The sequence below is a fragment of the Trachinotus anak genome, unplaced genomic scaffold (assembly GCF_046630095.1).
Source record: "Trachinotus anak isolate AG129_WGS33_773 ecotype Australia unplaced genomic scaffold, CSIRO_AGI_Tana_v1 ptg000002l, whole genome shotgun sequence".
Taxonomy (NCBI): domain Eukaryota; kingdom Metazoa; phylum Chordata; class Actinopteri; order Carangiformes; family Carangidae; genus Trachinotus; species Trachinotus anak.
This window is the reverse complement of record NW_027273853.1, coordinates 17,337,852-17,365,267: the sequence shown is the minus strand read 5'-3', so window position 1 is coordinate 17,365,267 and position 27,416 is coordinate 17,337,852. Positions and strand designations below refer to the sequence as shown.

Here is a 27,416-nt window from a genome sequence, read left to right as displayed (position 1 = left end):
TTTAACTATGGCAGATCAGACATCAGGTCAGAGGAGGAGGGAAACAACGCAGAGGACCTCCTGTGGAAACTGAAGGAGACGACCGGATGAAGCGATGGGACACAATGGGGCAAGGTGAGATAGCAGAATGGTACAAAGTGTGACACACACACACACACACACACACAGGTGGGTTGTGAGAAATGTCCAACCTCAGCTTTGGAGACATGACAACATCCTCCACAGCTGCTGTGGAGACAGATGCACCAGAAACAGGCAGAGGTGCCTGGAGACTGCCTCAGGACAAGGAGCACTGTGGACCTGAAATCTGAAGAAACTTATTCTCTTCTGTGTGAAGGATCCCCGTGTATGGTTTAATGCAACTTTTTTTTTTTTTTTTTTAAAGTGTCAGTTCACCCAAATTACACATAAGACAGTTGCTTCCTTTACTCTACTGGAATCTAGCCATGTAGACTATTTTGAGAAATCAATGTCTGAAATTTGGACATTGAAAAAAAAAATGTATTTCAAAAAATTAAACAGCATCATCTCTTTCCAGAAACTTGCCATTTTCATGGAGAATATTGCTGTGTTGCACACATACTAGTTGAATATATGTACACTGATCTTTATAGTATGCTGTTTGTTCTAGTTAGCAGCATAGTTTACTATAACATGTGCACCCTGAATGACACTGCAGATTATACATTTGAAAAAGAAAGCAAAATATTTCTCTAATTTTTTTTTTCCCCCTAAATACTTAATTTGGTCAATGTTCCAGCATGAATACACAGCATACTGTGGGGTTTATATGTGGGACACTCTCTGGAAAGACTAGTTGCTGTCACATTTTTTAGAAATGAAAATATTCAATGCACTGAGCACCAAAAATTAAATTCCATTCTTCCCCTGGTGGGAGACATCGTGACAAAGTGATGAAATGATCAACAGAAAATTAAATCATCAACAACTTTGTTAATCATTTCATCCATCATATATCACTTGCCAAGGAAAAATTCCAAATGTTCTGATTTCACCTTCTCAAATGAGTATTTGCTACTTTTCTGTTAAAACATCAGGTAAAAAAAAAAAAAATCACCCAGGAAACAGATTTTTCTGACATTTTGTAGAATGAAAAATAAACTGATGATGAAAATTATCATTAATTGCAGCCCTAAATAAACTGAAACCATCTATATGAGCAGACAACACTTTTACACTTTTTGCAAGTTGGTTGAACTGGCCCTTTAAATCCAGTACCTACAGGAAGCCTCCTTTTGTGATTTAGGGTGTGACCCATTGCTCAACACATAAACCCAAACTGATCAATGATACCTAACAGTACTATGAATGGTCCCTGATAGTGTACACTGCAACCTCAATATTCCCTCTCTTCCCAAAAGAAGACACAAAAAACTCAAGTATTCACATCAACATACTCTGCAGAGACACACACACACACACACACACACACACACACACACACACACATATTGACATATCTGCCATGTGGTATATATGAGGTATAGCACAGGAATGGTGGACAAGGACTTTGATTTTCCACAGTTTTTCTCATCAGCAAAGAGGAAGCTCAGGGAGGGGAAAAACGAGGAGAGGGAAAGGAGGTCTTCGGAATATCTACAAGCAAAAACAGCAGAAAGAAAGTAAACAGTCATCTGATATGATTAATGATCACATTGTTATCACGTAGTGACCGACATGGGACTCTTGGACTCAGACATACTATAGCTTTAAGAGCTGCAGCTTGAGTCTCCTGGCAAGTAGAGATGGAGAGACCACACATTCTCTTTGCTGCATTCGAGTCTGTCAAAAAAAAAAAAAAAAAAAAAAAAAAAAAAAATTCTAACCGCAGTCGATATTAGATTGGTACATACAAAAACAAACAGCTGTGATGTATGACTTCTTCACTGCGTACATAGAAAAGAAAAAAAAAAAACCCATACACCAAATAAAGCTTTGTAAATTGCACTCTGATGTGGCACAAGTCCCAACCCCCTCGTCATTTGGGATATTTACATTCAGTAGTTCAGTCCAGGATGGAGCAAAGATAGAAAAAGACATGAGTTCTTACAAAGCAGAACTAAATGAGATTTCATTTTCAATTACAGCGATGAACAGATACTGGGTCGTATCTGACGAGCGATTCTGGCAGGCTCAGTTGTTTTGGAACAGCTGCGAGTTCACCCGGGTTTTGCTGCTCTCGGAGACGTCCACAGTAACAGCTATCGCCTGCCCCCTGCTGTGCAGTCAGTCCTGTTACAGTGAACCCTTCCTCTCCGAGCTATAGTGTTTGTGGTTCTGCTTTACGAAACAGAGAGACCCAGACCCCTCTGTTGCCAGTCTGTGGCCCGGCCTGAGCCTGGTTCTTGGTCCAAGGAGTCTGCTGGGTTTTTATTGCCTTGTTTAGTCTGGACGGCTCTTAGCGAAGTTTGAGCTTGAAGGCGGAGATCTCCATGGGATCAAGACTGATGGTGGAGTCGTTGGCCAGAGGCGTGCCAGAGTGCATAAGGGTCAGGGACATGGGCTGGAGCAGCTGCAGGTCCAGGTTCTTGAACAGCCCCGAAACACTCAGCTGCAGAGGACAAAAAAGGAAGGAAGGCCAAGAACATGAGAACGTAAAAGTAGCCATAAAATAATTAAAAAATACTCTACTAGTAAAAATCCTGTTTTCAAAGTTTCACTTAAGTACAAAAAAGTCCTCTTTGAGTGTTACATTATTATTAAATTACTATCAAATTATTAAATATAATCATTATTATAGGAGAATTGGAATTTAAGTTGTACTTTAATGTGGTTGGTTGAGGTGGAATTCATTTTAATTGCTTTACATACTGTTTGGTCTAATCTATTACAGAGCATCATATTTTATAAACTTAACATATGTTAATATGTAAATCTTACTCTGAAAATGAAAATACTAAATGTAGTGAAGTAAAATGTACAAATGTTGCTTAAATACAGTGGAGCAGAGGTATAAAGTAGCAGAGAACCAAAAGTACTGTACCAAAGTACTGTACTTAAGTTTAAGTATGTGAGTAAATGTACTTTTCCCACTACTGAACAAATCTCTGCTCTGTGTGTGTGTGTGTGTGTGTGTGTGTGTGTGTGTGTGTGTGTGTGTGTGTGTGTGTGTGTTTCTATCCTGACCTGTCCTTGTGTGGTGGTGCAGTTAAAGCCCAGGTTCTGAGCCTCAAGGCCACAGTCCAGCGCCAGACGGTGAAGAATCAAGGCTGTGTATGGAGATGGAGAGTGGGGATCCTGCTGCTTTCACACAAACAAACACACGTTAGTTTCAAAATCAACACGTAAAATACCTAAAGCCAAAATTAGCATGTGTATTGTTATTTCTGTTTTGTCACCTGGCTCTGGATGCTGCGCAGGTTCAGCAGGTGGAAGTCACAGGGAAGGATGGACTTGAGTGGGGCAAAGGTTTGCAGAGGAGGGATACCTCGTCTTTTGGGCAGGACGGGCAGCGCCAAGACCTCGTGGTTGAGGATGGCGTTGGTTATGTGACTGAGTATAGACGGGAAGCTCGTTGTTGCACTGTCCATCATCTGGAGGAGGGCAGAGACAGATTACAACCTGACTTTAGATGTTCTAGGCCCTAATTAGTTTGTCAGAGTAGGAGGTATATTTCTAATTCTAGTCCATACACAGTACTAATAGATCTATATTGAGTTTGTTACAGCAAAGCACTATGATGTCAAATTTTAAATTAAGTACTTCAAACATGATGTTTGATGTTGGTGGTAAGCAAGAACAACTTCATCCCAAGCACCATCAGCGGTTTTATCAAAGCTGGATGATAAAACTGCAACCAATGCCTTCCTTCCTCTGCCAATGGTATTCATTTACTTGATGAATGATATCATTTGTTACTTTCAATTGTGCTGTCGTAAAGACGGACCGCTTTGGCTACGGCAATGTGATGGAGGGAACTGGGAGAAAATAGGAACTGGAGCTACAGAGCAGACTACGATGCGAGCTAACAAGCATCCTCACTGTTGCCAAGGCAACATTACCTCTTGAACTCCATCAGTCAAGAATTTGGAGAGGAAAGAACGAAACAAGGAGGAGAGTTTGGCAAAGAAGCCATTATACTGAAGGTAATGGAATGAAAAAAGAAGAGAATGATAATAAAATTAGAGAGTGGAGAGGATAACAGAAAGACAGATGGGGTGGTAATGAGTTCTTTAAAAAAGATACAAAGAAAGGTGTTAATGAAAACAGGATGAAGGACAAAACATCATTACATTCAACAACCTCGCTCAAAGAGCAATTTAACACCACAGAGTCAGATGTGATGTGGTGGAATTTCAAGGGTGCTCACCCAGCTTCCATAACTGACTCTGCTGTCATCTTACTGACCTTGTTGCCAGTGGATCTCCTCTCCAGCAGCAGTCGGAAGCGGTTGGCCGTCTTCTTGTTGTCCTTCAGGCCCTGGCCCAGTCCACGATTATCATCCTGCATCAACCGCCGGTCCATAATCACTTCGAGCTGGCCTGAGGGAGGAGGCAAAGTAGAGACAACAACTTCGATACAAAGCCCCTGTATTGAACTTTCAGACATCAGTCGATGAAGACAAATACTTTGAGCTATCCAACATTTACAACCGCCCCCATTATTCACATTACTATGATAAAGGGATTAGCTCAGAAACAACCGTGAGGGTCTGAACTATTTTGCTCTCTGAAAACCTCTTGAGAGAGAGGAGAGAGAGATAAGTGCTTCAATGCTATCTAATAAAAGGCTAGAGACAGTAAACAAAGAAAAAAAGAGTGCATTTCAGAGATAATTTTCTTTAAAAAAAAAAAAATTAAAAGAAAAATGACATAACATTAAATAAAAGCAATAAGATACAGACCATTCTCCAGGCTGCTGACACCCAGAGACTGAGCCGTGTGCAGTGTGAGGCGATGATGGCTGTCCTGGATGTACGCTTGGCTGGGCATGGGATAGAAGTTGGCCTGCAAGGGAAGCTTCAGGTGGCGGCGTCGAGGCTGTATCTACAAGTGGAGATCAAATGCAGAGAACCGCGCAATATGTCAAAGTAATAATCACGGATACATGTTATATTCTGACAGTAGATAAAGGTTATTCTTCTCCATTGGCCAGGGTGAGACTGACCTGGAAGCCATTGAGGTCTGTGTGGAAGACATCTCCACTCTGGATGTCAGTGACCAGTCGCATGGCCAGCTCCTTATTGGTCTGATCTCTGATGTCCACCATAGTGGTGATGTCTATAGACAACCCATCCACCCCTAAAATTACAAAACCAAACTATTCAGAACTAAACTTAGGCCCAAGAGGGAAGTAAACAGAAAGATGTGATCTGAAAATGTGGGCCAAGTGCTATTTGACATTCTAAAGCGAAAGAAAAAGTCAGCAACATGGTCAGCTGACGAGGAAAAAAAAAAGTACCTAATTGAATTATTAACTGTCATTTTGTTAAATATATTGGCCCATGCTGAATTGTACCATCTGGTGCCTTTAACTAAACATAAAATGCCTCAGTAAAAGCAATTTGATTCCATTTTGGGGGTTTTGTGTGTTTATTACCTGGCACATTGTGGATCCGAATGGTCTGCTGAAAATGTTGGTAGTGTGCCACCACCTCCGAGAAAAGAGGCCCCTCCACGACGCGCACCACAGGTGGCTCTTTCTGGTTGTAGGGCTGAAATCAGCAGGAGAGAGAAGTGGAATCGTGAGCAGAATGAGCACTGAAAATGGGAGACCAAGAACGATGCAGAGAGTGGAAGACGCTCCCATCGGAGTATATAATAAGATACTTTAAGGCAACTAATCCCCTTCACTCCTGTGGATTGTGTTGTCTTAAAAACCAAGAAAAGATGAAGCAACACTGCCTTCCTGCCCTGAGCTTCTCTGCATGATACTTTGATACAATACACAAGGGAGCCTCTATCAAAGCCTTCTGTGCGGTAAGTAAACAACTGAGAGAATACCTTTGCTTTTCCATCAGGTAGGAAGAGGTAAGCCCCACTTTTGTCTTTAGAAGGGCGAGTGCCGTAGACCATGAACTCCATCTGAACCTTCACTTCCTGAGGATCATCCCTGCACTTGATGCTCTGCAGATGACAACGCCATACAGAGGAAGTGACAGCGCAGAATAAAAAATATAGCAAAGAGATCTGAGTAGCAACAAGACCGGTTTTCACTGGGAAAATCAAGCTCATTGTTTTTACCTCCAAAATATCAAAGTTAAAAGAGAAGAGCAAACCCTTAATTCTGATAAACATTAAGGTCAAAAAGTAAGATAAAGATAAAACACAAACCTCCAGGAGGCCAGTTGTTCCAGAGAAGCCAAGTGTGAGAGACTGGCTGCTGATATAGAAGGTCTGAGGGTCGGACTGCTGAGAGCGGACAGGGAGGGGGTCCCCAGCCCGGGCAGTGACGCCCCGTCCGGACAGCCTGAGCAGGGTGTCAGAGCGGAGCGTCATGGGCGAGTCCGGAGAGTCATAAAGATGGAAAACAGCCAGACCCAGAGGTGGCAGACGAACCATGAATGTCGCCTGGACAAAGGGTGGAAGAACAGTTGGATATGTATAAATTACAGCAGTCACAAGAACCAAAATTTAAATGAACACAAAAAGCTGGTGTTTTATAATGCTGGTTTCATTTTCCTTTTAAATCAGAACAGCAAGTGTTGACCAGAAGGCATTCATTAAAAGTTAAAAGCATTTAAACATTAGCAATAGTATGCTGTAATTAAATATGATGAGGGATGAGACTGTTTGTATTTCTCTTATATTTAAATTCATTACCTTCAGAGGGTAATGAATTCATCTGCAGATTTGCAGTGAAGCAAATGGGATATTTTTACTACTGTAGATTCAATATATGATTTGAGCTGATTCAGTGGGTGTGGGGTTATTTTTGTGGTTGTTTTTTGTTTTGTTTTTTTTGGAGAGCAGAAAGTGCTGGCTTGTAGGCAGATGTCAAAACAAACAGGAAAAAATGCACACTATTTATTTCCAGTTCTGTTCTATCTTCTGTACACATACACACACACACAAAAATTTGGCTTTTATTGCTTAGTTCAAAGACACTTTGACGTGTGGACATGAGGTGCCGGGGGTCAAACCACCAACCTGTCTTCTCTCCCACCTGAGCCATGGCCGCCATGATTCTACCACCCAACATTTTAAGTCCAAAAGATTAAAATGTGCTGCAAGTTGGAATCCAAAATAAAAAGATCTTAATTGTGTGTTTTTTTTTTGGTTTTTTTTTGTAATGCAAACAAATACTCCATAGTAAAGCTTAATTCAGGAGGCAAGATACAATAATGGTACATGGAGACACTTAAAAGAGCACTCCACCAGATTAGCATTGCACTTCTGTAACATTGTCAAGACTCAGGAGAAATGTTGAAAAAATAAGAAAATAAATTATCGATGCAGCAGTACCAAAGATATTGTCTTTAGTATTCCACACTTTCTTCTTCCTTCTCTAAACTTGGCACCTACATTACCCACAATGCAACGTGACTGCAGGCAGTTAAGTCAGAGATTCTGGTGTGTTATGCTGGCAGCAGCTGTTGCCCCCAGGCAGAGAGAAGGAGCTGGCTACATAGGTCTGATAAGATCACTTTTAACACCCCAGGATTTTTTCTTCTTTGCAGTTTTCAGCCACAACTGAAGCTGACGTCACTTGAGGCAACTGATCAGATTTCCTGCAGCTACCTCCTGAGCCACTAAACTTTATGGAGCATACTGAGTACTGATCCCCAAGAACTACGTGCACTAGCCTTTACAAAGATTAGTTTTGTTTTTCAGTCATCCCTCTCACGTCCATCTGACAAGCACATAGACTGTTATCAGTGCAGTTTCAGTAATACTTTGCATATCTAACTGTAACATGTAGAGACTTTTAAGGCTCCAAGTCTATGTTCTCTTTCCAACTTTAGCAAATAAGTATAACGACTGTATTGGGATACAAGCACTTGAGAGCACAGCATTACTGTGGCTGAACACTGATGGAGGACCACTGTTGACACTGCTGCTGTGCAAGTGAAACCAGCACTTCCTAATGAATTTACTATCTTACCTCAAATACCTCTGCACTCATTTGACTAGCAGAGCTCCACTGAGCACTCAGCTGCACAGGGAGGGTCTGTCCATCCTCAGTAAGCACCCGCACCCTGATTGTGTTGACCAATACAGTCACGACACACAGCCGCTCCTGCTCGATGGGGTTGAACAGAACCAGGTACCTGGCAGAGAGAAGGAAAAAGCAATCATAAGTACAGGATGGTGGGGGAGTGGCAGAGGGAGGAGGCAGTGTAGATGAAAGATGCAAAAGATAATACCTCGGCCCTGCTGGATCCAGCTCTATTAAAGTGCGCTGAGGCAGAGAGTCTTGAGTAGCACGCCTATCATCCTACATAAGAAAAATATAACATAGGAAACATAGTGAATACTCAATAAGGCACAAATATGCAGGTTTTTTGAAAAGTTCATTCATCGGTGGCAGAAGTGTCACACCATGTTTCCTCTTACCGTCTCCAGGAAGGGCTCTGTCTGGTAAAAGCGATAAAACTCTTTGTTCTTCATCACCAGGAAATGAGCAGCATTGATGATTACTCTCTTCAGACCAATGAGTGATCGCAGTAATCTAGGGAGGAGGAGGAATCAATGGCTTACGGCAGCAGTCACAGCAATTGGCTTTTCAATCCTCTACTTCAAAGTATTGAACAGGAAATTATAAAAAAAACACAGGATTACAAATTCAATATTTAAAGAATTTAATCAATCCAATCCAGGCTGTCATTTCTCTCTGAACCCCAGATTCTTACTTGGTGCCGTAGTCAATGACAACATTCTCCTTCGCGGTGCCTGTGATGGCGTCATGATGCTGGAAGAGGGCAACAGACCGCCTCGCGTCAACGAGCAGGGCATAATCTGAGACTGGGTAGCGTCCTTCCATGCCCGCATGTCGAGCATTCGCAACTGCCAGGCTGTAAAGGATCTCTGCCCCCCTGAAGGACATTGACAAACAGTTATCACTTACAAGTCCTTTAAAGTAAGACGTGGCAGCTTTATTTAGTCAGCTAAAAGTGTGGTGACATTACTGCACCATTTGAGGATGACTGTTGATTCTTTTTATGTTGATCTTTGTAATACTGCCTGATGTGTTTGGGAAAAAATACACAGCATCAGAGAACAATATCAACTTGGCTTAGGTGTGGTTTAGTTTCAGTTCATATATTACTGGGAGTGATGGCAGGTTCCAGTCCTATGTTTTGATTTGCCTTTAGTTTGAATGTGTGTCTATGTGTCCTAACCCTTGAATGCCACACCTACACCTTGTTTGCAATGCAAAATAAATAGCAAAAAAAAAAAAAGAAACTCACTCACAGAAACAGCAACAGTATCATTAATACACCCAGGTTGTGGGTGTCTGTTATTTGCAATGTGTGATTAATCTGCCCCACCTGAGGTGCGACTCGATCACGCGGTCCAGACTCTTGTAAAAGGGCCGAGAGGTGAAATAGCCAGTCCAGTAGTGGTCTTCACGGTCTGCGTAGGCAAAGAAATCTCCACTTAGCACTGGGAAGTCTGCAGGTCTGGATCCCTGGGCCACTCCATTTGCTTTGTATACAGCATTGAAGTAGTCTGTGAGAGTCCCAAACTGAGCCTGGAGACAGATGACATGTTGGAAAAACAAACAAACAAAAAAAAAAAAAAAACACACACAAAAAAAAAAAAAAAAAGCCTTTACTCAAACACAACAGAAGAAATAAAAAGCCCTCATTATTATGTATGCGCCTTTCATCTTACATGGCATCTTCCAAGCCAAATATTGAGTCGTGACAGATTCTTTGTACTGTCAGCAAGATAAAATAGCACTGCATGATTCATTATCACAAGAAAGGTTGTACACAGAGATACTTGGTACACCACACCCTGAGACGCATGAAAACAATATATATATATATATATATATATATTTGGGAACACAATTTGTGACAGTTGACAAATTATTTTCTCACCTGTACATGCATCTCTGGGTGAGAATTCATGTAGTCAAACAGCTTCTGGTAGTTGATGTACTGCTGGTCCCACTCCAGGGCCTTGTCGTAGCGGAAGTCATCTCCCAGTGGGACGAGAAGCACCTTGCTGCGGTAGAGTTTGGATTTTTTACGATACTGATCCAGGAGTAGGTGTGCCCTGATTGAGAAAGAGGAAGAGAGAGTAAAAAAAAAAAAGAAAAACTAAGAAGGCACATTCCTTGGCATCCAAACTGTCCTGCTTTGCAACAAAGCAGGACAGTTTTCTAGGAAATCACTATGACCCTTAAAGGAGGAGGATCATATTAGCCCTGGGCTGTTTTTCCATCAACCACTGAAATATGTGCTGTGAAAAGTTCTTTAAGTCCTTTAAAAGCTGCGTAATGTGACTGCAGGACCATCTGCAGTCTGTCTTTGTGTCCCTCAGTTCATCCACGCTCTCTGGCTGGCACAAGTTCAAGTTCAGTTTATTTGGAGGAGAGCAGCACAGAAAACTAAGAGCTGCAACAGCAGTGACCATTCTGCTGTGTATGTATGTGGAAGCAGCTGCAGCTCATAAACATGTAACAAACAAAAAGACACTGGGGCTGTAACTGTCAATTGAATTCATTAACGACTGGTCTGCTAATTAATTGATTAATTCTTTGGTCTATAAAACTACAACAAAAAAAATTCATTCTTTCATCATTATTTCCTAAAGCCCAACCTGACATCTTCAAATGCTTTGTTATATTTAATAGAGTAATGGCAAGACAAAGAAAAGCAACCAGCCTTTACCTTTGAGAAGCTGGAATAGGAAAATATTTGGCATTTTTGTTTGTTAAGTGCCTTAAATAACTAATCATTTATATAATAAAAAAAAAAAAAAAAAAAAAAAGTTGCTGATTAAGTTTCTGACAATCATCTTCCTGATTAACTAACTAATTCTTGCAAATCTAAATTACACCAATACCAATTTATCAGCAAAAGGCAAAATTACAACTGATATATCAGCCCAGTTGATTTCTTGCTCTTGCTCTAAATATTGTGAGGACAAAACTTACAGTAGTAACTTCTGCCCTAAACTTTCTTAAAGTTCAGGATAACTAACCCCGACATGCCTCACCTCTCTGCTACGTTGGCCTCCACCACAGTTTTCGGTGGCACTTTCCACGGACAGTTTATCCGTCCACCTGGTAACCTCTTGAAGTCAAACTGGCAGCAGATTTTCGGGTCGGGCCCACAGGTGTGAGGCACGTCGTAGCTGTAGAATGGCATCATGTGGCAAAAGATGTCTGTGCTTGGTCCAGTGTCTGTCAAAGCAGTAAAATTTAAAAAAAAAACTATTGGCTTGAGAGACATTTATTGTTGACAGTAGAATTAAATACACTCATGAGGCATGTTCTGCTCTGTGTAAGGGTGCTATTTCCAATCACAGACACCAGTGCTCATAAATATGTGGGCATTTTAAGTTCACACCTACAGTGTTCTCTGGGGACTCTACAAAGTCATTCTGGACAAAGCAGCTAAAAGCAAAGGACGACATTTCATTACACAATGAATTATAAAAAATAAAAAAAAATTATCACAAATTGATTATGTCTGTGTAATATTTGAGGATTTTTCCATTAAGAACAAATGGACAGTAAATCTTCAGCAGACATCCCATTCATTTAGAAATAATAACGAAGATATCTCATCTGAAGCTTTTACGCACCGGTTGTCCTTCCAAAATTTCGCTCTCTTTCATAGGCCATGGCAAGCGGCATGACTCATTCTGCAATGAGCTTAACAAAAATGAACACATGACTCAGATGACATTGATGGCTCCGGTCCACTCACCCCAGGCCTGCCTCCACATAAACTCCAGACTGCGGGTGGAGGCAAAGTGCTTTTTGATGGAGTAGTGGACTCTCTGAATGAGCATGCTGGTCAGGTTGGCTCTCTTTAGCAGATAGGGCATAGTAGCACTGTGACCAAAAGGGTCTACCGCCCACCCACTGCGAGGAGTTACACCTATGACATTGAGGAGGAGGAAGCAAGTATTTCAGCTTTTTATTCAGATAAAAGGAAGCAGTACATCTTTCAGGAAATCCTTCTCCTCAGCAGTAAGCACAGAAAGTTGCCCTAAGTATTTTATCTCCCACTGAGTGAGAGGCTACACCTGCTGACAAGCTCAGATTTCTCTATAAAGCGTAGACAGGAGCAGGAACATTTTAAGTTAGACTTAAATGCAGTGAAAACAGAAAAAAAGTCCTAAAATGTCATATACAGACAGAAGCATCACTCTCCTAAATGTAAATGAAGAAGAAGAGTTTCGAATGGATTGTGTACCCAGATTTCGCTCCAGCCACTGATGGCCTTCAATGAGCTGGTCTATCATGGCAAAGTAGTGAACGTTGGCTTCATCTGTCATTACCCAGCCTCCTGTCACAATCTCTAGCTGCCCTCCAAGGATCAGCCTGTTGAAGAGAGAGGATTAAGAAAGCAAGGTGAGGATAATCCAGCCCTAAAGAAGGAGAGTCACATTAACCAGATAATGAGCTATTTTTAGAGAATCCTCAGTCTGCCAGCAGATTCTATGAAAAAAAAAAAAAACTGTACTTACGGGCCAGTAGGCATCAAAGAAATCTCAATTAATTCTCAGATTCTGGAGAATAAATAATGGCAGAGCTGTGTAATTCACCAAGATGTGACTCACTTGCGCACAGCTTCCTGCTTGTGTATGTCTGCAGTCTCCCACCACTTGGAGAAGAATGAAATCTCAGACCAGATGAACTTCCTGCGAGGATCCTCAGCCAACTTGACCACCATGTTGTTTAAAATGTGCTGCGTCTGGTCTGTGAAGTACTTGTCAAAAGTCTTGATCCAACCTAACAAGACAAGATGATAAATCTAAAAACAAAATCTGTTGGTAAACAGACTGTCCAATACAAATTGGACTGCAATACACCTCTACCCCTTTACCCCCTCCCCTCCCTTAATCTCTCTGTCTGGTACAAAGACAAGAAGACAGGGCAGGCAAACAGATACAACACTGTGGAGAAAGTGCTGCAACAGATCAAAAATAAAACTCATATTTAATTCAAGTAGAAGTGTTCCCCTCAGAAAGCTATTTAGAAGAGTGGTTTCAGGGACTAAAAAGCACTTTCTGTGCATTTTTAGTGCGCGACTGCGTAGAGTACCACAGCCTATAAATATCCTGTGAAATACTTGCCTCAAATATTTTAGGATAAAATATTTTACAGTAATAAAAGTTCAACATCATTCTGGACGTATGCAGTATCATTGTCACTGTCAGATGAAAGTAAAACTAGAGCTTGTGATCAGTTGTGAGGGACAGGTCTGTTTACTGCACTTTTTTAACAATGTGTTGCTCATAGTTTGTCCTGCTTACCTGGATTTTACTAAAACCCTCAAAATCCCTTCTTTGCATTTAGCGAAAATGAGCCTATTACCAGCAAACCTGCTTTCATGTTGCTTCTGTGTGAGCTGACAATTATGATGTCTGGCTATAAAAAACCTTACAATGGTTTATAAACCTGGGACTCTGCTGCATTAAAAATACTTCTTAAAAAAAAAAAATAATAATCACAGCACAGCTGAATAAAATTTAGCTCCAAATGAAGTCTATTCTCAGTGTTGATAGGCAACATTTGCAGGTCTCTACAGCCTGTCAACATATCAATAACTGTCAAGTAAGCAAGTATGTGGCAGGCTGGTAAACAAGTTTAATGGAAATGTCAGTTTAAAATAAAATCTGAGCCAATCCCACTTATAAATAGCTACAGTTTTCCAATGCCAATATCTTTCTAATTCCATTGTTTGTAGCTAAGCCGTCAATCATGTCACCATTATGCTAATAATAATAATGAGTATGAATGAATCTAATTTTGAAAGATTTCTCCGCCTTTATCACCATGCTCCCACTCAGGAAAGGCCTCACCGCGGCTGTTCTTTCTCTTACTTTACGAACAAGGCGCTATTTTTAATCTGTTGTTAAAAAAAAAAAAAAAAAAAGTGTTCAGACAAGCTTAGGCTGTGTCTCGAGAAACGGTTTGATCAGGCAGATTTTCAAACTAGCACTGAGACATGTTCAACATTCAACAAAAGTCTTGCTGTATGTAAAACACCCTCGCGACTCACCTGGATCGTTGTGGGAGTGAGGGACGACAAACACTTGGAGCGGTTCATTGTCCCATTCTTCAGGGTCATAAGTAATGTCAAAGCCCTGTTTCCATACACCACCATCAGGGTTGTCAAACTTCAGGAGGGAGTACACATCCAGCATCTAAAATTAAACACAAACTCATCATTTGCTCTCTAGTAAGAACCAGAATATAAGGATAACAGCAACGACAACATATGTTTTAGCCACTTAGTAAGTAGCGCACCTGAACATCTGCCTGACCGTGGCTGCCTACAGCAAACTGGCAATCCTGGGGTTTGACAGCGAGGAAAGTGGGGCGACCATCAAATGGCAGGACCCAGGAACCATTGGCACTTCTGAATGGCAGGTGGCCGCTGGGAGACACAGCTCCTGTGTCTGTGAGCTCCATCACAGAGTCCTTTATGTGGCTGATGATTTGGTGGTTTTCCTCCAGGAGCTGCTCCAGCTGCTCTATCCGGTTCTGCAGAACTGAGATTTGGCTCTAAATCACACACACACACACACACACACACACACACACACACACACACACACACACACAAAAAAAAAAGTCACACAGCTGTATACCATCATAAAACATCTGCTGATCACACCCACATTCCTTTCCTCTTTTACGCTGAAAAAAATTTCAGTTTTAAGACCTCAAAGTACCCAATCTGTTATCAATGATTCAGCAAAGGTAACAAACGGCAGGATCTCTACAGTACAACAAGTGCGTCATTGGACTATTAACATTTGGACAGTCAACAGCAAGACATGCAAAGAAAGGTGCTACAAACTTAACAGCAGAAAAGGGTTTTCATACAATATATGCACCACCACTACAGCTATTATTCTTACCCGTGGAAAATTCCCGCCATTCTGTCGCCTTGCAGGGTCATGTTGGACTCTATCCAACATCAGATAGAGTGAGAATACAGCCACACAGAATATGGCCCCTCCACACACTGTCACCTGTTTCCTCAGCTTCATCCTCCTCTGGAGCGCTCTTCTTTCCGGAGTTTAAATTTGAAAAATGACCTTGACTGAGGTGTTTTTTTCCAGCACAGAGAAAAAGTCCTTGAAAACTGGAATGCAATCCGTCACAGTGCAAAAATAAAATGATGGAAAGTAACCAGCTACACCAGTATTAATGGTTCAGTTCCACTCCTGCGATGCCCCCAGCCTCCACTCACCATACTGGAGACCACAGCAAAGGGTGCTACCGCAGTGGGAGCAATGGACAAGGATACTAAATCAGCAATAGCTGGCAAAGTCTGTCAGCTTTGGCCAAACCGCAGCCACCAGTGGGCTCCTTCAAAGTAGCCCTTGTGCTCAACCATGCAAACCGATGAGATTGCAGGAAAATAGAAAAAACAAGTGCCACACAGAAGGGGCTTAAACAGGGAGCCTAGTGTCCCTGCAGCATGATGTGTGTAGCTGTGGGCCTGCTCTCCTGGTCCAGTCCCCACTCCCACAGCAGACTCTAATCCTTCAGTACAGCCGGCGTCCCCTTTTGCTCAGTTGGCCTCCAGTGCCATAACAGTTTGCACACTACGCTGTGTCAGTGCAAAGAAATAAGCTGACAAAAAGACCAACTTGGCTCAGAGCAGCAGCTTTTTAGTCAAGTCTCAACTCTACCGGAAGCAGCTCCAGAAATTAAAATGAGACAAATGTCATTCTTCTCTCAGCCGCACAGTAACTGCATATCTGCTGTAGCAGCATGGACAGCGCATCCGTTCTTGATCGCAAGCGTCAAAGTTGAAATCACATCAGAGGGTCTTCTTCAGCTGTCAGAAAAAAATGTGATTAATGGAGCATTAAAAAAAAAAAAACATTTTCAGACTGTCATTTCAATAGCAGAACTTTCACTGACAAGAAGCACAAGTGGCTTTGTGGGAGAGTGAGAAATACTTTTTTTGATCTGACAAGTAAAGTCAACGGGGGGGGGATCAAGCTGAGCAGAGTGGCCTGCGTTTCCTCATAGCACTAATAGGTGTTCCTGTTCCCCTCTGTGTGCAAATCCAACACGATCATAATCCGCTCACTTCTCAGGCTGGGACTATCCCTCAGCTTTACCACAGGGAGTTGGGATAATAATCTGGCACTTACATTTGCTTTGACTGACTGGGAAAAACAGCCTCAGTGTCAACAGGAAGACGGTTATTTCTTAGACTATCCGGGCCAGATGAGCAATGTTTCAGGCATGGGAAGCTTGGTTAGTTGGGGAGGCTGATGGAGATAACTAGTTCACCCATGCAGTTAGTTATGTGACAAAATACAGCAGATCCCAAGCTGCTCACATGATGGCATGTTAGCATCACGGGAAACATTCTTAAATATTAATAATCCGTAATCCATCAAGCTCCCATGAACAGTATGCTATTGACTGAGGGGTGGCACCTCTGATAAGGTTCAACTTGAATGACTTTTGGCCGCCGGGCAGTTAGCCAGGAAACACTGCGCTGCTGCAAACTTAAGAGCACTAAAAAAATAAAAAAATAAAAAAAAACCCGCATTTCGACTGTATCCCATGTAAGCTAACGACAGCTACTTAACACACCCAGCTGGTTATCCCAATAGCTGCATTAAAAGACTGTGTAAAACTTTAACTACCCACGGTACTTTAACATTAACTAGATCATCACGAATACGCTGCTAAACAAGCTAGCGCTAGCTACCAGATGTGCCGTCAAGTTACCACGTCGACTCGGCTGGTTTGCGAGCTGGATTCAAGTGTCAGATGTTTGTCAATAAACGTCAGTATAACGATTGTCAATTGCGGATAAACGTGGGTAAATGGCAGTCACGTCTGTCTGTCTGCACCGCTGAAAAAGCCTCTGCTGCACGGCGCATCTATGTGAAACGTTACTGACGATAGCAAGTACTGACTTGATAACATTAAGACAATACGTGGCTTATATTCCCGGCTAAATATTCATGTTCCGTCCAAAACCTCGACCAACATTCATGCACGACCTTGTGAGCCCGCCTCTATGTGAACGAAATGGGGGGAAAAATGAGACGTTACCCATCAAAGGAGAGTAATCCAGGAGAGCGCAGTGCCCGTCGGTGTGTGTGCTTTTAGCTTCAACCTGACAGATTACCGAGCAGCTAGCCTAGCACCTAGCACCTAGCACCTAGCGCCGCCGAGTTGCTGCAAAGGTTTATGGGAAGAAAGGAGCTGCGCACCAGTCGATGATTGGCCAGCACCTTCATCTGATTTTAAAATAAATGCACCAGTCTTACTGTACTAGATGATTAAATGCAGTGGGCGTATATGGATGTCTACAATACAGCATGAGTTTACAAATTACTGATGAGTATTGTAAAAAATTATCTATCAAACAGATAGTCCTCAACAGCATTTACAACACTGACACGACCCAGTTACCCATAATAGTTATTGCCAATTAATAATTGTACTATTGAGAACAATCCACTCAGCAGTTCAGAGACAGAATAGTGTCAGACTGTAATGATTTATTTTGATATTAATACAAGGGCTGTGATTCTACAAAAGGCACAGTTCCTCTGAATCATTTAGAGCCAGGTCTGTAGATTATCCTGAATAAATGGCAACTTGTGTCCGGATAAATGCAAACATTCATTACTGATTATAGTATTATATGTGTGTGGCTGTTGTTGCTTTCCAGTGCAGAATTATCAGTTTATCAGAGCAAGAAGAATCACATCGCTGTTGTAGTAGGTCACAGCTGCATTTTGTTTGACCATCTGCTCCGATACATCAGAGTCCAAAACATAAAAGTCCAAAAATTAGATAACTTGGGACATGACAAAATATGTCCTAGTTCCTAGTCGCAGTTTACTACCCTATTTTTGCTTGTTCCTAATCTACACAGAAAAATAAATAGTGAATAATGAAAGCCACACAGAATAACTTGATTTGAAATGATGATGATTTCCCAAAAAAACTGATATGTACAAGCCCTGCTAACACATCTGAACTTTCCCAAAAACAAAAACAAATGAACCTACTCAAAAGTGGGACACTTACCTTTTGAAACAAATCCCTTTTTTATGTCAATGTCAACGTCTTCCTGTTTGGAGTGTGAAGGACACTGAGACATGTAGAATAAAATAGACCACTTCTCACCTCTTGTGCAATCAGAAGGCTGTGGCAGTGGCACCTTTTGAATGAAATGATATACTGTAAATGAAAATGATTTTTGAATAATAATAATATAAGTTGTGCCCCCATAGACCGTATAAAAAAGATCTCCAGTAGGATAATAACTACCTTTGGTGGAGGTTAGTCATAATGGGTCTGTCTCAGGCACCACTTTAGGTTAGTGTTATGTTGTGTCACCTCACCATGCAACTTTTATAATGCTACTGCAGAGGGACCACTCTGACCTCCGGGCTGGCTGCCTCCATGTCTGAGCCACTTGCCTACAGACAGAAGGGCTCAAGCTTTGCTGCCTGTTCACCAAAGAAAAAACACCGCAAGTCTAACTGAGTGACAACCTCTGTGCAGGTAAAGGAAACCTGAGAGGCCCAGTGTGGGAAATCTAATGACGCTTTGCAGGTGACACATTGTCACATTGTTTTGTTGTTTTAATAGCCTAGATAATTCAGGAACAATTTACGTGTTTATGGAAACAGGAGCTTAGCTGACACTTCAATAATTAATTGGCAGACTGTGCGGGACATGATGGGAACAGATGGTATTGTTTTGGTTTTGCTCTGGTCAGAGGAGACTGGTAACTTTTCATGGGATCTACGAAAGCATTGAAAATGCTGTTTGTGAATGTGGTGAAGTAATTGGTTTATTTGCAGATTTAAAAAGAAATAGCTACGGGGCCAGAAAGTACACCAGCAATGACAGAATCCTGTTCTCAAAGCATAATCTCTCACAAAACAAGGTTGTGATAAAGAACAAATGTTTACACAGCTGCTTTTGATTTGGATTACAGACTCTTCTTTTTTGGGTCCCTGGTGCTGTCACTGAGCCCTGTGGATCTCCTGTGGATCTGTTATGTATGAGGTCTCACAGCAAGCCCAGCCCTTAGGAGATACAAACCAACTGTCCACGCTGGATATTCTTCCAAAGGCTGAAAGCTGCCGTGGTAACGTGTAAAGTGAGAGAACAGGTGAAACTGAGCATGAGGCCTATAAGGAAGCACCTTGTCTCCATGGCAAACAAGGACACACAACAATGGTGCTTGGCCGTCCTGGTAAAGGAAAGTCCCCAGGGGAATGATGCAGGAAACACCACACCTGCAGAACACTTGCTGTTGTGGGTTTCATCTGCGGACACGCTGTAATGCAGGCACAAAGTGGTAGTGCTGGGTATATCATATACATGTAAACATATTTATTTGCAATCTCATATATTTTTAAACTCATGTGCCAAGAGTCAAAATGCAATATCCCATGTTTACCTTTGCTCCAAAGAGTGACAGAAATGAAAGCATCTTTGATTCATCAGCATTCATAAAAATGAATCTGTAAATGTACTTACATAGTGTACGTAAGTACAGTGCCGATGTATTTTGTGTGACCTTTTTATTTTTACTGTACTGCATTTCATTGGGAGTTATTGTGGTTTTTGCTCTACTGTATTTTGAGAGCTGTTGTGACTCTCATATAGATATATATCATATAGATTTTTGTTTTGCGCTGTTCAACTGATTACCTCTGCTTATAATAGTTTGACACCAGCTGTTGTTGTCGCTGTGTGTGTTTCTAGTGACCCATCATAACAGGAAAGGCACAGGTGTTACTGATAACATAATGATGGTTCTGCTCCAGTCAAGTGTCCCAGTGAGACATGACAGTGTGACAGTGAGATTGGAGCCTGAAACTGAAGCAGCGAAACAGAATTCAGTCAATTCAGTCATCATTAATTAATTATTCATTTCCTGCTGTGACAAGTCAAGATATCTTCTGTAACTAAAGAGCCCTGCTTTGCTGGAAGATCACATTTTCAGAAGATAGGCCTGTAACTAAACCTTGGCATGTGGGGGACTTTGACCTCACAACTTCTGTATTTCTGCTGTAATAGGTGAAAAGAGAATGGAGAAAGGAGAAAAGGCTTACTTAAGATATGCTAAAAAAAAAAAAAAATGCTTCGCAGAGGTTTAAACCTTCCAACACAAGGCATTTAGACCACCGACAGCAGAAAGCTTGAAATCCCTTCACTGCTGGCTTTAAGAACCCCTCTTCTTTTACTGCGTAAGTGGCCAGACAGAACCCTCTGTGTCTGTGTGGACTGAAGAGCAGCACAGAATGAAAATTTAACCAAATAAAGCAGAGATGCAGACCCAGATGCCCTGCTGCTCTCTTCCTTTTATGGTAATCCAGCGTGATGGGGCAGGGGGAGGGGCTGGTGCGTAAACGTCATCAACGTGCTCCAGACACCCGGAAGCGTCGCAAGATGTAACATGTTTGGCTGAAGTTAGCGGTGTTTGTGACATAGCAGAAGAAAATAAAGCTACATATTAACCACTCTAAGTAACGCCGTATTGTGTGTATCGCCTCGAAGATGAGTGTCGGCGAAAAAGAAAAGGTAAGGTGGCAACAAGAAATGGAAACCACTTCAAGAAATCCGCCGTACCTAAGCAGATTTCACCCAGATACACTCGCTCGAAGCATTTTTCTAACCTCCTGAGCCCTTGTTGCCAACTTCTTCTCTTGAACCCAGGACCCTGCAGCCCTGAAGGAGGAGGGGAACACCCTTTTCAAGGCAGGAGACATGCAGGGCGCTGTCTGCTGTTACACCAAAGCACTGAAGCTGAGTGACAGTCAAGCAGAGAGCGCTGTTCTGTACCGCAACCGCGCCGCTTGCTACCTGAAACTGGAGGAGTACAGCAAGGCAGAGGCTGACGCCTCCAAAGGTGGGACACATCGCTGCAGCCGATATTGTAGAGTTCGTAAGATCACTGAGCAAAACCACATATTTTGCACGGTGGCACACAGAAGGTCTTTGGTTAAAGTGAAGGGACAGTTCACCAGGGCACTCTTTAAAAGCCTAGTTTCAACTGGTTTGCACGTTGCAAACGATCCATTCATCATAGTTTCATTGTGAGTTGTTTAGGCCTGGACTTAATATGGGCTATAACTCACCCCAGACTAGGATCCCGAATTGGTTTGTAGTACTCTAAGTGCCAAAGAGTAGAGAATTAGAGAAGCTAAACATAAACCAGGTGTGTGCAAATATGATACTCCAAATATGATACTCATGATAACACAGACCCAGATGTGGACAGTTATTGAGAAACACTATCTACTATCTAAGTAGGCTATACACACTAACTGTGCTATCTTTGATGAAAGGAAGTATTCACAACTACTATATGTCTACAGGTAAGAGATAATAGATCTTACTACAGCTCTGGGTAGTGTTACACGAACTATCCCTTTAACTGGCTGAGGATTTATGGATGTACAAGTTATATATCAAATGTCATATTTTCCATGCTTTTCAGCTCTTGATGCTGACCCAGGTGATGTGAAAGCCAGGTTCCGGAGAGCTCAGTCTTTTCAGAAACTAGGTCGGCTTGACCAGGCGTTTCTGGATGCTCAGAGATGTGCTCAGCTGGAACCCAGAAACAAAGCCTTCCAGGATCTTCTCAGACAGCTAGGAGCACAGATCCAACAGAAGGTGATGTGATTTTTTTTTTTAAGTGAATGAAGCGTCATGGAGATTTGGTCATGTATTTGAAACTGGACCCTGGAAGAACAGTTGCTAATGAGGCTCTTTTCTCTTAATCCTGTAGTCGGCACAACTAAACTCCACAGATTCCCGTGTGCAGCAGATGTTCTCCCTCCTATTAGATGCCTCTGCAAAAGACTCAGATCGACAGAAGGTAAGCATGGCTTATGGGAATCCTACCAAATTTCAGTAATTGTCTCTTAAAGTGTTTTGATTTTTCTTCATTCATCTTGATCCATCTATAAAGCTGTATTTCACCAAATTAATGTAGTCTATTAATCAATTTCAGGCAGCCCAGAATCTAGTGGTGCTATCTCGAGAAGAGGCAGGAGCTGAGCAGATCTTCCGTAATGATGGAGTGAAGCTAATTCAGAGGCTACTTCTGTCAAAGCAGGAGGACATGGTTCTTTCTGCTCTGAGGACTCTGGTTGGTTTGTGCACAGGGCATCAGTCCAGAGTAAGTGTCATAATGTCCTCTAAAGTCATTAATTGCATCATCTTTAAAGTAATTTTTAACAGGGATGTAAACTTGTATTTTCCTAAAACAGGTAAAACGGAAGGTATATTCATAGAGATACCACTCTTATTTGTACAGTTGTTCCTTTTAATTTGTTAATATATATCTACATCTACATCTGTGTAGAAGTGTTTAGTCTCTCAGGAGACTATAATCACCATGCTAGTAACACTTTTCATTGCTAAAGTCTTTTATTTTATTCCCAGACTATGGCCATAGTGAATGAGCTAGGAATGGAGCAGCTGTGCGCAGTAATGGGATCAGGAGCCTCCACTGTGTCTCTGGCTGCCTGCCATCTGCTGCAGGTGATGTTTGAGGCTTTGACAGAGGGCATGAAAAAAGAGATCAGAGGGAAAGATGAAGCCATACTTCCTGGTGAGTTTGGACTCTTATCATGTTTATATTGGAGCTGGCTACACATGAAATTTGACTGACAGTATAACAAATGCTTTTTCACCTGTGTCAGCTGTCTGTCCTGTGCTTTCAAGGGTAATTGATTGTGTGAATTTGACACAGAACCCTCCAAGGAGCTTCGCTCAATGTTGTGGCATCTCTTGGGAATGATGCCAGCAGTTAATGTGTCAGGGCCGGGCAGAGACAGCGCCATCAACCTCCTGGTCAAACAAGTACCCCGCAAATCCTTGAAAAACCCTGACAACTCCCTTACGTTATGGGTGATAGACCAAGGTATGAAACATACCTGCATGTAATCAAATCATTATTTCACCCTTGTGCTTTCATGGAAACAAAATAGCCAAACATACCCATTTCAGTTTTTCAGTATAGTTTCACTACTACAACAAGGAGTGGATGTGTTTAGTAGATGTTTTAAATGGTCAAATTAAATTTGGCCATGGCTTCAGCTAATCCAAGTCAATTTTGTGCATTCAGTCACTAGTTTTATCTAGCATCGTTGCAGCTAGATTAATGATATCTTTGTCCCTCTGCAGGATTGAAGAAAATCCTGGAGGTGGCTGGGACAGTCCCTGAGCTCTCAGAAGGACCACCTCTTACAGACAACTCCCACATGAGCTGCTCTGTCTTGCTTAGCAAACTCTATGATGACCTACAGAGTGACAAAGAGAGAGAGAACTTCATCAAGCTATGTGAAGAATATGTTCAGTGAGTTAACCTCCAGAATGTCTTTTACTAGAGCTGCTTAATACTACAATAATGTGAACATGAAAAATCATTATTACAAACCAGTTGTCCTAACCTGATGTTTTGTGGGTAGGCAACACTTTAGCCAATCAGGCCTAGATGCCAAGCTGCGAGCCATCCAGACCGTATCAGTGCTCCTCCAAGGACCGAGCGATGTAGGTAACAGAACTCTGGAGATGTCAGGAATGATGGACGCAGTGATCTCTCTGTGTGCATCCGAAGATGTAACTCACCAGCAAGTAGCGGTGGAGGCTCTTATCCATGCTGCAGGAAAGGCCAAGAGAGCCTCCTTCATCACAGCCAACGGAGTGGCTCTTCTGAAGGACCTCTACAAGAAAAGTGAGAATGACAGGATACGAGTGAGAGCCTTAGTGGTAAGTACTGTAGACAGTTTGAGAAAAGAACATCTCTGAAGGAAGACAAAACTAACTCTTTCCTGTGGGTTATTACAAAGGGTTTGTGCAAGCTGGGATCAGCAGGAGGGACTGATTTCAGCATGAAGCAGTTTGCAGAGGGATCCACACTCAAGCTTGCCAAGCAGTGCAGGAAGTATGTGTGTTTGTGTTGAATTTTGAACCTGGTTATAGATTAAGAGAAATGTGTCTTGCCTGGTCAATATTGTTGCGTAACATGGCTAAAATGACAGGGGAGTGGATTCTTGGATTTTGAAATAAGAAGCAAGCTGTATCTCCTTCTCTATTAGGTGGCTGTGTAATGAATCTCTGCCCCCAACCTCCCGCCGGTGGTCTGTAGAAGGCCTCGCCTACCTCACCTTTGACGCTGATGTAAAGGAGGACTTAGTGGAAGACAAGAACGCTCTGCTGGCCATGTTTGAACTAGCAAAGGTTGGACTGATGATTGTAATTGTGGAATTTGTTATAATATTTGTGACACATGGACAGTAGAAGGCAATTATAAAGTCAGATTCCTCTCAGAAAAGGGTCTTAGTTGTTTCTGGGATATTTATTTGTATGTACTATTTGAAATCGCTAGCATGACAAATCAACTTGCTTTAACTAGTAGCATTGACAACCGTGTTTTTCTGTATGTTCCTGCAGTCTGAGGATAAGACGGTGCTCTTTGCTGTGGGCTCCACATTAGTCAATTGCACCAACAGCTATGAAGTGGAAAAGCCAGATCCTCAGCTAGTGGAGCTGGCCAAATATGCAAAACAGCATGTGCCAGAGGAGCACCCCAAGGTACAGTTTTTGTTTTCATTTAGAGCTAACATCACACAATATTCTTTTAATGTTGCACAGTAGCTCCACTACTCTAACTTCATCTTGTTTCTTTAGCTGTTCTTAAAAGTTATATTACAGACATATTTTTTCCTTAAGATTTACATAAACCTGTCTGTGTTTTCATGTGTCAGGATGCATCTTCCTACGTGGAGAAAAGGCTGGTGAAGCTGCTTGAGGCTGGTGTAGTGTCTGCGTTGGTGTGTATGGTCAAACAGGAAAGTCCAGCCCTTACTGAGGCTTGCAAAGAGTGTATCGCCAGGTAGGAAAACGGCAGTAAGTCTTTTCCACTCACTGTTCTCTCCATAGAGTTTCTCTGAATGCCATTTCTCACGCCAGGGTGTTCTTGGCTTTGGTGGAACGACAGGAAGACAGAGGCACAGTGGTGGCACAGGGTGGAGGAAAGGTAGAGCACCACAATGAATATGCTAAGTTTAGCCTGCACACATATCTGAATACTCTGCTTTTGGAGGTTCACATTTTGTATATTTATTGTTTTCCTCCCCAGGCTCTGATCCCACTGGCATCCGACAACACAGATGTAGGGAAAATCAAAGCGGCACAAGCCCTGGCGAAAATAACCATCACATCTAACCCTCAAATAGCCTTTCCAGGAGAGAGGGTGAGGAGAATCTGTAATGAGACTCTTCAGTTAAAAATGTAAAAAGGCTGCCTTGTTTAACTGTCTCTCTTTTATTCTAGATCTATGAGGTGGTCCGCCCACTCGTCAGCCTTCTGAGTCTTGAATGCACCCTGCTGCAGAACTTTGAGGCACTCATGGCTCTCACCAACCTGGCTGGCATCAGCGATAGACTCAGGTTGGCCACTAGGGGGAAGTCTTTCCTAAAAATACATGTGCAAAACACACAGTCAGTTGTTGTGGAAGCATGATAACACAAATGTTTGCAAATTCAAGCCTTTGTTGAAATCTTTTCCTACAATTTAGCAAAACTAATTTCTCAAAAAAACATACAGATTTGTACCATTTTAACTTCTAAACACACAGGATCCTGCAACTTAAAATCCTATCAAAACATTCTTACCAGTGCTGATTACAAGTCTTTTAGGGAAAGTCCAGTTAGATGGCTTGATAACCAAATTGCAAGTCAAGATAAAATAATATTCTTAATACATCTTCTTATTCTGACAATTTTATATTAGTTTTTAGAGTATCTGTATATATTGATAAAGTATATTTTCTCACAGACAAAAGATCATAAAAGAGAAGGCTGTGCCAAAAATTGAAGGCTACATGTTTGAAGAGCACGACCTGGTCCGAGCTTCTGCCACAGAGTGCATGTGTAATTTGGTTTTAAGCACAGAGGTAAGACACACAATATTAATCATAGATACTTTGGCACACATTTATTACAGAGTTGAACTAACAGCAGAGGGTGTTTTGGTGTGTCGTCAGGTGCAGAAGCTGTACCTGGCAACAGGGAACGATCGGCTGAAGCTGCTTGTGCTCTACTGCGGAGAGGAGGATGAGAGGCTGCGGAAAGCTGCTGCAGGAACTCTGGCCATGCTGACCGCTGAGCAGCCTGAGCTCTGCGCCCGTATCCCTGGAACAGTAAGCACACCACTGCAGCAGCTCACTGTCCCTGCACCTCGAGCAACTCGGCACTGTCACGTACTACTAAACAGGGCCTCAGTTTCATATTTTGGCTCACACGATTCCCTGCTGTCCTCTCTTCTCAGACAACCCACTGGCTAGAGATCATACAGGCACTGCTGCTCAGTGAGCTGTCTGACCTACGACATCGTGGAGTGGTCATCGTTCAGAACATGATGCAGGCAGAGAAGAGCCTGGCTGAGACACTCATGGAGAGTGAGGCTCTGGAGATCCTGTCTGTGCTGGCGAAGGGAGGAGAGCACACGCCGGAGCCGGTCGCAAAAACGGCTCAGAACTGCCTGGACAAGGCCATGGAGTACGGTGTCATCAGAAGCAGGGAAGAGAGGGAAAAGGGAAAAGGAACTGAACCCTGAAAACACAGCTGCTGTGTGTGGATGTGCCTCCAGGCAATGTTAAAGTGCTTTGAGTATTATGTGGGACCAGTGAAGTCATTTCACTTTTGCAGGTAATCAGTGTTTTTGGTCCGAATGGGTTAATGCTGATCTTGAAATGTGTCTTAACCAAAAACGGTTAAAAGCAATAAGGAATTTGTTGAAGAAAAGGTATTGAATTTATTTAAAAAAAAAGCAGATTCTCATAGGGGTATTTTATTACACATGAACTTTGACTGCTGTTTCACATTACTTTTCCACTGATTGTATTCGTTTTCATTATATGTTCATTCATGCACATCCAGCAAACATGCATAATCAACTTGAAGACCAATAAGGAAGCCTATTTTATACATTCTTTACTAAAGATTGTAATTGTTATTTGTGTAATTGTTTTTCCCAAAACATTTATTGGCTATATTTTACGTTGTTCACACTACTTTATTATTTTTTTGTAATTATGTTTGACCTACAACAACTAAAACACATTGTTCATATAATTCACCTAATGTGTGCTGTGTTTTTAGTTTTTTTGTGTGTGTGTGTGTTATGACCTCACTACATTCCCAGTGCTTTAACTGTGTTTAAAAAAATAAAATAAATCTCTGTACCTGAACTGTAAGTCATCTCTCCGTTGAGTACACCCATTTCCAAAGCATGCG

The 27,416-nt window shown here is 42.0% G+C and overlaps 2 protein-coding genes across 4 annotated transcripts; one reads left to right on the top strand and one right to left on the bottom strand.

Annotated features, from left to right (window-relative positions):
• Positions 1 to 332: 332 nt before the first annotated feature.
• man2a2 (mannosidase, alpha, class 2A, member 2) lies at positions 333 to 17,321 on the bottom strand. Of its 3 annotated transcripts, XM_071503090.1 has the most exons (24): positions 17,188 to 17,321; positions 15,018 to 15,946; positions 14,401 to 14,658; positions 14,153 to 14,297; positions 12,708 to 12,879; positions 12,341 to 12,468; positions 11,849 to 12,022; positions 11,133 to 11,319; positions 10,010 to 10,187; positions 9,452 to 9,654; positions 8,813 to 8,995; positions 8,517 to 8,631; positions 8,327 to 8,397; positions 8,065 to 8,230; positions 6,294 to 6,530; positions 5,964 to 6,086; positions 5,560 to 5,674; positions 5,128 to 5,261; positions 4,865 to 5,006; positions 4,369 to 4,502; positions 4,023 to 4,100; positions 3,360 to 3,554; positions 3,148 to 3,261; positions 333 to 2,572 (listed from the first exon to the last, which is right to left on the bottom strand). In XM_071503090.1, the coding sequence occupies exons 2-24, from the start codon at positions 15,147 to 15,149 to the stop codon at positions 2,420 to 2,422; spliced, it is 3,537 nt and encodes a 1,178-aa protein (XP_071359191.1). In that variant the 5' UTR covers positions 15,150 to 15,946; positions 17,188 to 17,321; the 3' UTR covers positions 333 to 2,419. The 3 variants fall into 3 exon arrangements, with proteins under 3 accessions (XP_071359191.1, XP_071359189.1, XP_071359190.1); XM_071503088.1 differs by lacking the exon at positions 4,023 to 4,100 and having other exon boundaries at positions 3,148 to 3,264; XM_071503089.1 differs by lacking the exon at positions 4,023 to 4,100.
• A 3,206-nt stretch (positions 17,322 to 20,527) lies between these two features.
• On the top strand, positions 20,528 to 27,370 carry unc45a (unc-45 myosin chaperone A). Its single transcript, XM_071503084.1, has 19 exons — positions 20,528 to 20,688; positions 20,824 to 21,016; positions 21,608 to 21,783; positions 21,899 to 21,988; positions 22,124 to 22,291; positions 22,558 to 22,726; positions 22,868 to 23,038; positions 23,302 to 23,473; positions 23,586 to 23,886; positions 23,967 to 24,061; positions 24,216 to 24,357; positions 24,571 to 24,711; positions 24,885 to 25,012; positions 25,090 to 25,156; positions 25,259 to 25,372; positions 25,453 to 25,568; positions 25,957 to 26,074; positions 26,165 to 26,320; positions 26,449 to 27,370. Exons 1-19 carry the CDS (start codon positions 20,665 to 20,667, stop codon positions 26,734 to 26,736), a joined length of 2,829 nt encoding a protein of 942 aa, XP_071359185.1. The 5' UTR covers positions 20,528 to 20,664; the 3' UTR covers positions 26,737 to 27,370.
• Positions 27,371 to 27,416: the final 46 nt, after the last annotated feature.